Source organism: Sus scrofa, chromosome 4, assembly GCF_000003025.6.
Source record: "Sus scrofa isolate TJ Tabasco breed Duroc chromosome 4, Sscrofa11.1, whole genome shotgun sequence".
Taxonomy (NCBI): Eukaryota; Metazoa; Chordata; class Mammalia; order Artiodactyla; family Suidae; genus Sus; species Sus scrofa.
In genome coordinates, this window is record NC_010446.5 from 66870244 (window position 1) to 66883656 (window position 13413).

At 38.7% G+C, this 13413-nt stretch overlaps 1 protein-coding gene across 2 annotated transcripts in view; it reads right to left on the reverse strand.

The window, feature by feature from the left end:
• Positions 1-13413, reverse strand: part of PREX2 (phosphatidylinositol-3,4,5-trisphosphate dependent Rac exchange factor 2) — a 283847-nt gene that overhangs the window by 157832 nt on the left and 112602 nt on the right. For both annotated transcript variants that reach the window (XM_021089269.1, XM_013996689.2), the window contains exons 11-13: positions 8557-8657; positions 2789-2892; positions 2056-2105 (exon numbers count right to left, since the gene is read on the reverse strand). In XM_021089269.1, the coding sequence (XP_020944928.1) occupies positions 2056-2105; positions 2789-2892; positions 8557-8657 (255 nt within the window). The remainder of the gene's footprint in view (positions 1-2055; positions 2106-2788; positions 2893-8556; positions 8658-13413) is intronic.

Here is a 13413-nt window from a genome sequence, read left to right on the forward strand (position 1 = left end):
TTCTAGCCAAAGAACAATTCCTTCTTATCAGTTCTTTCAGAATGTAACTTTCTTGATAAGAAATCCCATGTGGCTAAAATGTATTTTCAGAACACATTTTCTCACATGTAAAATCTACACACACACACACACACACACACGCACACACACATATATATACACACACACCTACACACACACACACAGGTGACAGGAAAAAATTATCCAGTTTTCTATTACTTTAGCAGAAAAAAGAAATTAAATATCCACATGCTATTAAGTAACCATTAAGTTAATCAAGATATTTACAGGGTGTATGTATCAGGAATACAGCAGAGAATCAACAAATATTGGTTCCTTTCACCTCTTTTTACTTTTTAAAAAAATTTTATTAAAGCATAGTTGATTTACAATGTTCCTTCAATTTCTGTTGTTCAGCCAAGTGACCCAGACACACCCATTCTTTTGCTATTTTTTTCTAACCCAAGAGACCAGACACAGTCGCCTGTGCCATGCAGCAGGGCTCCATCACCCGTTCTGTTCTGAATGTAACAGTTTTACTTTTGAAGACTGCTTGTGAAAGCAGACAGGCACTTGCAGGAGTAACAGGTAAGATCCCGTTTTCTCCTCCAGGACCTGTACTGTGGGCATTTCAACACTTACTCAGCAACTTTTCAAATCTCTTCTTTTTTTTTTTTTTTTTTTTTTTTTTTTTGTTAGCTCTGCCTTTTCTTGGAATTGGAAACCAGAATGAAAACTAGAAACACTGTCCATCGAATGTCTGGATTCTATAACCACGACTGGAAAGCCTCTGTAATTCATTTCAGAAACAGTATATATTGTTTTTGCTTTGAAAAAATATGTTTCCATTGATAAACTCCGAATGAAATCTGGCCATCTGAAATCAGTTTAACATTACATTACAATCTAGCTATCAGTGTATATCAGTACATATTACAAAAGTAAAACAGGAAAACATACTAAATACTTTGTAATAACCTAGAAGAGAAAAGAATCTGAAAAAGAATAGAGAGCATATGTATGTATAACTGAATCACTCTGCTGTATACCTGAAACTAACACAACACTGTAAATCAACTATACTTCAATGGTTTAAAAAAAAAAAAGAAGAAAAAAAGTACACTAATATTTCTAATGATCTTTTTTAGTAAGCATAACACAAAACTCAAAGTTTTCTGCTGTCTTTCTAAAGAGATAAACTGAAAATTAATTCTGGTTTCTCCTTTTTTTTTTTTTTTACAAAAAAAAGGCATATATATTTAGAAGAGAAAACATGGTAGAGAAAAAATTATAAAATTATATTTATTAACTCCAAATTAATTAACAATATTCAAGTGCAAAATTTTTCCTTTGGATAAAAGACTACTGAAAGAAAACACTGGGAAATAAAATATACATCCAAGGTTTGATTTACAGCTTAATGAAAAAAATTAAGATATAAGAAATCGTAATGGTAAACATTTATAGTAAACAGTATTTCCAAATCCTCTCCCAATCAGTCAGCTGCTACTTATTAATTATATTAACAGAATGTGGATCATTTTACTAACAAGTTTATAATTTACTATGAATTAATGGCGAATAAATTTAGAAATCATAATAAAAAAGTAGAAGACACTGTATAATTAGAGCCTCAGGAAATTCATTTTTTTTTTTTTTTTTTTTGTCTTTTTAGGGCCACGCCCATGGCATATGAAGGTTCCCAGGCTAGGGGTTAAATCAGAGTTGTAGCCTCTGGCCTCCACCACAGCCACAGCAATGCAGGATCCAATCTGAGCCTCGTCTGTGACCCAGCAACACTGGATCCTTAACCGATAAAGTAAGGCCAGAGATCAAACCTGTGTCTTCATGGGTACTAGTTTGATTTGTTACTACTGAGCCACGACAGGAACTCCAATTCATAATTATTTTAAAATAAATTGTTATTCAAAATAGTCTTTCACATTTGGAAGAAATTTCCAGTTTTGGAAGAAAAACAAAATATGCTCATATTCACCTAATATGCGATAAAAATATTTCCATTTAAATTGCCCAGAACCTAGAAATCAGACTCACCTTATCACTGGAGTAAACAGACTATGAAGACGGCAATATAATCTGACGCCCTATCATAAGATAAAAAGCAAGTAAGATCACCCAAAGGACAGATCAGTGAAATTTTGAAATAAACAGATTCACCCCCAACATTCTGAAATCATTACACTACCTCAACCTATTTAAAAGTTATTCAAATGTTGCATTACATCATAAGTATAATGACTTGAATCATTAAAAACAGGATTAAACTGTGCCATGAATTCTTCATATAATTTGGCATGTACACAAAGGGCTTCAAAAATTATTTCTTAAAATATAAAACTTTAAGATATAATACAAATAGAATATAAATCTACGCAGTGATCCATCATACTACTTGGTCATTATATGTCGATATAAATTTTGTCAAGGGTACAAAGACAACTGATATTACATTAATTTTATACATTTGTATTTTGTTAAATTTATTCAAGTATTATCATGACCACTTGTTGCTACATGTGAAAGAATTTTCAACGGATATAACCTTCTGAGTGACTGTGTTACTGCCATTTAAAACTAGGAAAGAGAATAAAAACAATAATCTATTACACCTCCTGTAGGAGCAAGAAGAAATTGGGAGGCTTGCTTATGTCACATAAAAATTTTCCATATCACATGAATTTTTTAAGTCTCTGTACAGCCTCTTATCTTGCTTAAATATGACACAACAATTCTTCTACAGATTAAAGGTTGTGAGAGAGGTTGTTACCTTTGAAATTACATCTTGCATCTCATTTCTTGGATAAAAGGTTCCATCATCATAGCGAAATCTATACAACATCTGTTCTGGTTTGAATTGATGTTTATCAGTAACTAAGAACATAAAAACAGTATATTAACATACTGATGATCTAAAAAGTCGCAGATAAAAACAAATGCATTTATAAAAGTCATATTCCCAGAGTTCCCATTCTGGCTCAGCAGTTAGCAAATCCAACTAGTATCTGTAAGGACGCAGGTTCGATCCCTGGCCTCACTCAGTGGATTAAGGATTTGGTGTTGCTGTGAGCTATGGTGTAGGTCACAGACAAGGCTCAGATCCCACATTGCTGTGGCTGTGGTGAAGGCCGGTGGCTACAGATCCAATTGGATCCCTAGCCTGGGAACCTTCATATACCATGCGTATGGCCCTAAAAAGACAAAAAAACCAAAAAAATAAAAAATAAAATAAAATTCATATTCCCAAGTACGGAAACTTTGTTTTACCAAAAGCTTTTATTTTCCTAACATAGTTGTGCTAATCCAATATTTTGACAGTAAGATTCATGATAAGATTTTATTATATAACATAGTTACAATTTTCATATAATGATTTAAGAACTAAATCGAGGTTAGCAACATTCAGCTAGCATAGTACATGTTCTGTGTAGTGTTTTTATACTTATATAAACACACAAGTTTGTGTTTTCTGTTTCTTTACAATGTCACGAAGTCAAGTAAAAAATGCCCTTCTAATAGACACTCCAACCAGTGCGTTATAATTTGATTCTCAGCCCTCGAAGTGAATTTGAGTGTTCATCTGTCTTATCCATAGCAATTAAGCCAAGACCACACATATACCAATCTTGACCATTTATCCTGGATCTCCAGTGCAGATTAGATAATTTCAATAGGTAGCTGATTCCAAAATTTTAACAGTTTTGCACTGACAAATGCTTTTGTTACATATCACTTAATTTTCTTTTTTTGGTGGAAAACGAGTGATCAGCCTGCGCTTCCATCCTTAGGATAAGGTTTTCATATTCATAGACTCCTACTAAACTTCCTCTCAAGTTTTCTTTTTTCCAGAAGTATTTTATAGGCAGTCGAACAAAATAATAACTATTCTAGAATGGAAAAACTTCAAATTAAATCTCAAAGAGATTACATTTCAATGTTTTCTTTACAAGGAACGCAGCATTTGCAGAAGAGATTATTTGTTGCAATGGGCTCTATTTTCTTTAATTTTTATTTTTTTTGAATCTTTAATAATCTTTTTACATTATAGCTGGTTTACAGTGCTCTGCCAATTTTCTACCATACAGCAAGGTGACCCAGTCACACATACATAATTAGATAACAGACTTTGAACATCACTATTTGCTAAAAATGTTGAAGAAGGAGAAAAACCAGTCAGAATTAATTCTCATTAACTACATTAGGTGAATCCAAAAGAAAACCAAAAGACTTGTAACACACACACACACACACACACACACACACACACACACACACACGCATACACATATATGAAGTTTCAGCTCTTCCACCCTAACCTATCCAAACCAAGCGCATGGCTTGCGGCCATAAAAATCCTGAGACAGGACTGCTGCCAAAAAAAAGACAGACCACTCAACTTTTTGGCATCTTTTTTCCCCCAGATTAAGCCAAAAAAGAAATAAAGCATGTGTGAAAGAAAAATAAAATTGAAAAAAGTATTTTGAAATCCTCTGGCACGTTTCACAATCAGTTATTTCTTTTTCTCGTATGCAATCTATCTATTCCCATTATAACCCCTTAAGAGTCGCTGAAATAAATTGTCTTGATATTCCAAAAGTCAAGCAAACTCAGGCTCACAGATCTCTTGCCACAATAAAATCACAAGTCATGGTTCAACCTATTCAAAACAGAGGGCTCCGCTGGAAGGTAAAGTCTTGCGACTCTGATCCTGAATCTTGGGTTAATCTACAACTCTTGGCTGTTGCCTTGGGAAAATAGTTAATAGTTCTGTATTCAAATTCACTCCCCTACTTTCTCGTGCATGGAAAACGGGTTTGTTAATTGACGAGAAAGGTTGCTTCATGCCATCTTTTAAGCAACTATGTGACGCTGTGATATTAAGCAGGGAAGTGATGGTAAATGATTATTCACAGCTGGCTCTCTAGTGATGCGGCAGAAGGAACACTGATGTATGGCATTTGCCAGTTTCCATGGTATCAAATGCTCCCACCCTGGCCAATTTCAAGCTGCCAAAATAAAGTGACTGAGCACAGAATTAGATGGGCAGTGACACATTATCATTTCGCATTGCTGTCATACAAAAGCAGTAGATATAAATAAGACCATAGATAACAATAGCATGTAGTACAATAATTAGGAAATGATGAGTTTTTAGGATATATTACCTTTGTTTATAATTTATGTATTTATATGTTTATATAATTTCATTTTAATAACAGCCATGTTTAACAACCCAGCTTGAAATTTCTTAAAACATTTAATCACCAGCTCTCTAGAGCTTCTACCAGCCAACTTCAGCACACCGCTGGATATAATGAATGAGATCCCTGAATTCCCAAATAAGCATTTATAAAGTAGATAACAGAGCCAGACACGAAGCACAGCATCAACATATCCAGAGAAAGCATACGTTGCCTCAACCCAAGAACTTCTGGTATAGCAAGGATTGGTCTCTGATGAAGTTCTCAAGAATAACCAGCAATGTCAATAATGACAGTAATGATCAACTTTTTTTCTGGCTCTTTTTAAAACAGGTGGCTCATTCAACTTTATTTTAGGAATTCTATTGTCACAAAAATGCAGCTGGAACCACATACCACTGAAACCAGCCTGTTTGGGCTCCTATTTCTTCATTCTAATGAAATCATTAATGTGAAATTGCATAATATGCTCTCTGACCCTCAGTATTGGAGAACTCTATTAGTTAATTTCCAACACTTTACAAAAAGGGGAAAAAAAGGTTATTTCCAGCAACAAAAGTTCTGTATGCCAAATCTGACATTATAACTGATCAGACCCTAATCACCGTAACAGCACAGGCCACTAAATTCAAAATGTGGCCAAGAGAACAATAGTAATACAGTATTCGATAGTGCCCAATTTCTCAAAGATTTAATCGGGTCATAAATATCATTGCTCAAAAAGATTTCGATTCTTCTAAGTTAAATAATCAAAGGATTCTTGTATTTGAAATTTCAAAATAAATTTTAATCCAGAATTGATCTACTACTTTCTTCTCAAAATTATAATGTTGGAGAAAAGTGGGGTGTCTGAGGCAGGGGGGATAAGTTGATGAGGACTGAAATTCCAATATCTGTTCCCCCCAAAATCTTATGCTATTGATTTTTTTTTCTTTTTAGAGGGAGGCAATTAAACTATGCTGAGAGGTATTTTAACAAAATGAATGAGTGGTTCCCTCTGTGATTCCTTCCAGATCTTTCAGCAGTCCTGAACTGAAAAACAGGTCACACCCTGGATGACTATGGTCATGAAGATACTGAATAAACATTATTCCGATTCTACTTTGTACTAACTCAAAATTGAATGTGTCTGACTAGGAAGACAGAGGCCCAATCCCATGGGGCCTTGAGGGCCATGGTAAGAGATTTAGGTGAGAAGTCTGGACTTTTCTTTGGGTTTATGGGAAGCCAGGAGATGATTATAAGGAGGAGAAGGCCTCGATCTTACATGTCTTAAAATGTCTCTTCAGCTGAGAGTGTTCTGGAGAGTGTTGTATGGGGATGGAGGATGAACAGGGAAGCCAGGAAGGAGCAGGTGGTAAGTGAGAAGAAGGTGAGGTTCCAGAAGGGGGAGCAGGGTCTGAACTGGGAGCTGTGGCAGAAAGGTTCTCAAGGGCTTGATGGCATGAGCAAGAAAAAGGAATTCCAGATGATTTTTTTTTTTTTTTTTTTTGGTCTTTTTGCCTTTTCTGGGGCCGCTCCCATGGCATATGGAGGTTCCCAGGCTAGGGGTGGAATCGGAGCTGTAGCTGCTGGCCTACGCCAGAGCCATAGCAACACAGGATCCGAGCCACGTCTGCGACCTACACCACAGCTCATGGCAACACTGGATCCTTAACCCACTGAGCAAGGTCAGGGATTGAACTCAAAACCTCATGGTTCCTAGTCGGATTCATTAACGCTGAGCCACAACAGGAACTCCTCCAGATGATTCTTATCTGGGTGCATGATGATCCATTACATTGGCAGCATGCAGTGTGGGGTGGGGTGGGGGTGGGATTGGGAGGATCTTTTTTTTTTTTTTTTTTTCACTTCATTGTAATTTAGAAAAAAAATGAACATCAAGACATCAAAGACCGGAGTTCCCGTCATGGCTCAGTGATTAAAGAATCCGACTAGGAACCACAAGGTTGCAGGTTTGATCCCTGGCCGTGCTCAGTGGGTTAAGGATCTGGCATTGCCGTGAGCTGTGGTGTAGGTTGCAGACGCGGCTCGGATCTTGCGTTGCTATGGCTCTGGCGTAGGCTGGCGGCTACAGCTCCGATTCGACCTCTAGCCTGGGAACCTCCATATGCCACAGGAGTGGCCCTAGAAAAGGCAAAAAGACAAAAAATAAAAAGGAAAAAAATAAATAAAAATTTAAAAAGACACCGAAGCCCAAAACCTATATTTGTTCATAGTTCCTGTCTTTTTCTCCTCTCCCACATTTTGCATTAGAAATTCTTCAAGCTTTCATTCTTAGTCCCATAATCAGGGCTTTCTTGTTTTCCGTTTTTTTTGTGTGTGTGGTTTCTTATTGATGGGCCAAGAACCTGATGCTCTCTTGAAATGATTCCCAAATTGGTCCCTCGGTTTCGATTGTTACAGCCACACATTTTGCAACCCCTTGCTGGTCCCACCCCTGCAGATGTCTCTTAACCATCCACAGCAATCCCTTCACCTTCTCCCCACTGCTCCACCCCCTGAACCCTCTCTGTCATCCAGATAAAACACTCAGAATAATCTGATCTTGCTCATCTCCCACATCTAAATAATCATCAAATATGCTATTTTGGCTCCTCCAGAATCCCTCGGATGGACATCCCCATCATCCCCATGGACAAAGCCCAGGTCATTTCCCTCGAGGGGAAGGTGGGAGCCTCCCTATGGGCGAGAATCTCCTTAGTCTCTAACTCTCCACTCATCCATTGGCTCCCAAACCAAGTTCTAGTCACTCCTCTGCTTCCAAGGGACTATCAGCTCCTCCCCTCCTTCAGAAGAAGCCACACATGCCACGGTCAGTAAGTTAAGAACTTCTGGGATCAGATGTTTGCCTGCCTTTCTCATCACCCCCCTCTCTGAAGGGTCCTGTCCTGCCATGTGAGACTCTGTGTTAGTCCTGAAGAGGCACCGTGCACCTTCCCACCCCCATGTCTGAGGGCTATGACCTCCTCAAGGTGGATTGTCCTCCTGTCCTTCTTTCCCTGTGAGAGTCCCGTTCATTCTAAGAAGCCCAGGACTAATGCCACTTCCTTTGTGAGGCATCCCGAACACTCTAGTAGAACCTGGCAGAAAATTCCTTTCTCCTCGATCCCACATCACTCACCTGGCATTCTAACCTTGCCTTTGACTTGCTCATCTCAAGTTAACAGATATACATCACCATATACCTATATGCCTGCATAATACCCTATACATATTAGGCACTCGAAGATGTTGCTGGAAACAACATAAGCACCCTATAAGGTGAAAATTGATCAATGCAATGAAGATACATGTAATTGGCTGATAAATTAATGGCAGTTAATAAAATAATTACCGTGATGAATGATTCCATTTTCTAATAATGCTTGTCCCAAGTGCACACCTTCCTCAGGCCTATGAATCTCTCCAATCTCCAAGAGCCATGACACGAATTCACTGCAACAGAAATCCAATTAAGAAGTTACAGCATTCATTCTCCTTCCAGGAAGTCTACCTGTCTCATGCATTCATCAGTCAGCCCTGCAAGGAGTCTCAAAACATAAAGGGACAACGGTGGCGCATTTCACATACATTTTTTTTTCACATGGGCAAGGCCCACAGTTAGGTAAACCAGACTCAATTCTAGAAAATTCAGGTCCACAAATTCAGACTTCCCGAAACACTGCTTAATAACTATTCAACTTGCTAAGACCTTTAATTATAGTTATGATCCACATAAAAGCAAATTCTGGACTCAAGAGATACAACGGATCCTAAAGACAGTTACACAACAGAACTAGATAGAGTAACAATGACTCAATAAAAGAGAAACTGTCTTGAATGTGGTTCTCCAGACACAGAGAATGAGTGGGTTTGAAACGCTAAGAAGGTGCACAAAATAAAACTACATGCCCTGTATGGTGGATAGAAGGCTAAAGATGCCCCCCACCCCCCATTTAAGGATCCCACCCCTTAGTTTTCAAGCAAATCCTAATCTGGGTGGTTCTGTGAACAGATATGCATATGTAATTAAAATTCCAAATTGAGGAGTTCCCACTGTGGCATAATGGGATCAGTGGTGTCTCTGTAGCACCATCCTGGGCCCTGCGGAGTGGGTTAAAGCATCTAACACCGCCATAGCTGTGGCGGCGTTAGGTAGAAACTGTGGCTGGGATCTGATCCCTGGCCTGGGATCTCCATGGGCCACAGGGTGGCCAAAATAACCCAAAAGTCCCAAATCAGTTGACCTTAAAATGGGAAAATCATCCAAGTGGGCCTGATCTTGTCGGTTAACCCCTTTGAAGCAGAGTTTTCTCAAGCTGGTGGCACAAGAGGAAGCACTGAAAGCACAAGAAAGACTCAACATGCCACTGCTGGCTTTAAAGAGAGAGGAGGTCATGCACAAAGGAATGCAGGCAACCGCTACAGACAGCAGCCCTGGCCAACGGCCAGCATGGAAGTGGAGGCCTCATTCTGACAACCACAAAGGACTAAATCCTGCCAACGACTTGAATGTGCTGGAAAGTGGATCCTTCCTCAAACACTCAAGATAAGAGCCCAGCTGGGCTAACACCTTGATTTTGCCCTCCTGAGACACTTAGCATGCAGCCCGGTCTAACTCACTTGGACTTTCGAACTACGGAAATACAGGCTAATACATGGGCATTGTCTTCTGTCACTAAATATGTGGTCATTTGTTTGGCAACAATAGACAACTGATATACACCAAGAGACATAGAAAAGTCTCACTACTTTGTTTTCAAATTTTGGAATTACTTGGTAAGTAAATTCATTGTTCTGTCTAAAGTGTCACCCATAAGCAACACTCCAACACTACACCATCCATCCAAACTGTCTACTGCACACATCTGCTATGGCTGCGAAAGGCCACTGAGGATGACAGCTCACATCTTTCACCATTTCCAGCGGGGGCAGGGCGCCCCAGCATCACAGGTAAGAGGAATGATTTTTTCTTCTCTCTTTTTTTTTTTTTTTTTTTTTTTTTTTTTTTTTTGCCTTTTAGGGCTGCACCTGCAGCAAACAGAAGGTCCCAGGCTAGGAGCTGAATTGGAGCTACAGCTGCCAGTACACCACAGCCACAGCAATGCCAGATTCAAACTGAATCTGTGACCTACACCACAGCTCACAGCAATGCAGGATCCTTAACCCACTGAGCAAGGCTAGGGAACAAACCCACATTCTCATGGATACTAGATGGGCTTGTTACTGCTGAGTCACAGTGGGAATTTCACAGGGATGATGTTTTATAACACTTAGGAAAGCCTCAGCTGCGGAGGGATTTTTTTTTTTTTTTTAATGACCATGTGGCATCATTAAGAGAAAACTAAATACAGAGGCATTTTATTTTATTTTATTTTATTTCATTTTTATTTTCCCACTGTACAGCAAGGGGGTCAGGTTATCCTTACATGTTATCTTATACATTACAATTACATTTTCTTCCCCCACCCTTTCTTCTGTTGCAACATGAGTATCTAGACAAAGTTCTCAATGCTATTCAGCAGGATCTCCTTGGAAATCTATTCTAAGTTGTGTCTGATAAGCCCAAGCTCCCGATCCCTCCCACTCCCTCCCCCTCCCATCAGGCAGCCACAAGTCTCTTCTCCAAGTCCATGATTTTCTTTTCTGAGGAAATGTTCATTTGTGCTGTATATTAGATTCCAGTTATAAGTGATATCATATGGTATTTGTCCCTGTCTTTCCGGCTCATTTCACTCAGTATGAGAGTCTCTAGTTCCATCCATGTTGCTACAAATGGCATTATGTCATCCTTTTTTATGGCTGAGTAGTATTCCATTGTGTATATATACCACACACAATCTTCCGAATCCAATCATCTGTCGATGGACATTTGGGTTGTTTCCATGTCCTGGCTATTGTGAATAGTGCTGCAATGAATGTGCGGGTGCATGTGTCTCTTTTAAGGAGAGTTTTGTCCAGATAGATGCCCAAGAGTGGGATTGTGGGGTCATATGGAAGTTCTATGTATAGATTTCTAAGGTATCTCCAAACTGTTCTCCATAGTGGCTGTGCCAGTTTACATTCCCACCAGCAGTGTAGGAGGGTTCCCTTTTCTCCACAGCCCCTCCAGCACTTGTTATTTGTCGATTTATTAATGATGGCCATTCTGGTGTGAGGTGGTATCTCATGGTAGTTTTGATTTGCATTTCTCTTACAACCAGCGATGTTGAGCATTTTTTCATGTGTTTGTTGGCCATCTGTATATCTTCTTTGGAGAAATGTCTATTCAGGTCTTTTGCCCATTTTTCCATGGATTGATTGGCTTTTTTGCTGTTGGGTTGTATAAGTTGTTTATATATTCTAGAGACTAAGCCCTTGTCCGTTGCATCATTTGAAACTGTTTTCTCCCATTCTGTAAGTTGTCTTTTTGTTTTCTTTTGGGTTTCCTTTGCTGTGCAAAAGCTTTTCAGTTTGATGAGGTCCCATGGGTTTATTTTTGCTCTTATTTCTGTTGCTTTGGGAGACTGACCTGAGAAAATATTCATGATGTTGATGTCAGAGAGTGTTTTGCCTATGTTTTCTTCTAGGAGTTTGATGGTGTCCTGTCATATATGTAAGTCTTTCAGCCATTTGGAGTTTATTTTTGTGCATGGTGTGAGGGTGTGTTCTAGTCTCATTGCTTTGCATGCAGCTGTCCAGGTTTCCCAGCAATGCTTGCTGAATAGACTTTCTTTTTCCCATTTTATGTTCTTGCCTCCCTTGTCAAAGATTAATTGACCATAGGTGTCAGGGTTTATTTCCGGGTTCTCTGTTCTGTTCCATTGGTCTGTCTGTCTGTTTTGATACCAGTACCACACTGTTTTGATGACTGTGGCTTTGTAGTATTTCTTGAAGTCTGGGAGAGTTATGCCTCCTGCTTGGTTTTTGTTTCTCAGGATTGCTTTGGCGATTCTGGGTCTTTTGTGGTTCCATATAAATGTTTGGATTGTTTGTTCTAGTTCTGTGAAAAATGTCCTGGGTAATTTGATAGGGATTGCATTGACTCTGTAGATTGCTTTGGGTAGTATGGCCATTTTTACAATATTGATTTTCCCAATCCAGGAACATGGAATCTCTTTCCATTTCTTTACATCTTCTTTGATTTCTTTGATTAAAGTTTTATAGTTCTCGGCATATAGGTCCTTTACCTCCTTGGTCAGGTGTATTCCGAGGTATTTGATTTTGTGAGGTGCAATTTTAAAAGGTATCGTATTTTTGTATTCCTTTTCTAATGTTTCATTGCTGGTATACAGAAATGCAACTGACTTCTGAATGTTCATCTTATATCCTGCTACTTTGCTGAATTTATTAATCAGTTCAAGGAGTTTTGGGGTTGAGTCCTTAGGGTTTTCTAGGTATAGTATCATGTCATCTGCATACAGTGACAGTTTGATCTCTTCTCTTCCTATATGGATGCCTTTTATTTCTTTTGTTTGTCTAATTGCTGTGGCCAGGACTTCCAAAACTATGTTGAAGAGCAGTGGTGAGAGTGGGCATCCCTGTCTTGTTCCAGATTTGAGGGAGAAGGCTTTCAGTTTTTCCCCATTGAGTATTGTATTTGCTGTGGGTTTATCATAAATGGCTTTGATTATGTTCAGGAATGTTCCCTCTATACCCACTTTGGAGAGGGTCTTGATCATGAATGGATGTTGGACTTTGTCAAATGCTTTTTCTGCGTCTATTGAGATGATCATATGATTTTTGACTTTTCTTTTGTTAATGTGTTGTGTGATGCTGATTGATTTGCGTATGTTGAACCATCCTTGTGAACCTGGGATGAACCCAACCTGGTCATGGTGTATAATTTTTTTGGTATGTTGTTGGATTTGGATTCGGTTGGCTAAGACTTTGTTGAGAATTTTTGCATCTATATTCATCAATGATATTGGGCGATAGTTTTCTTTTTTGGTGGTATCTCTCTCTGGTTTTGGAATTAGGGTAATGGTGGCATCATAGAATGTCTTTGGGAGTATTCCTTCTTCTTCAACCTTTTGAAAGAGTTTATATGTTTGACAGAATTCACCTGTGAAGCCATCTGGTCCTGGACTTTTATTTGTAGGGAGTGATTTTATGACCTCTTCAATTTCATTTCTAGTGATTGGTCTGTTCAGTTGGTCTGTTTCTGCTTGATTCAGTTTTGGCAGGCTGTAAGATTCTAGAAAATTGTCCATTTCTTCCAGATTGTCAAACT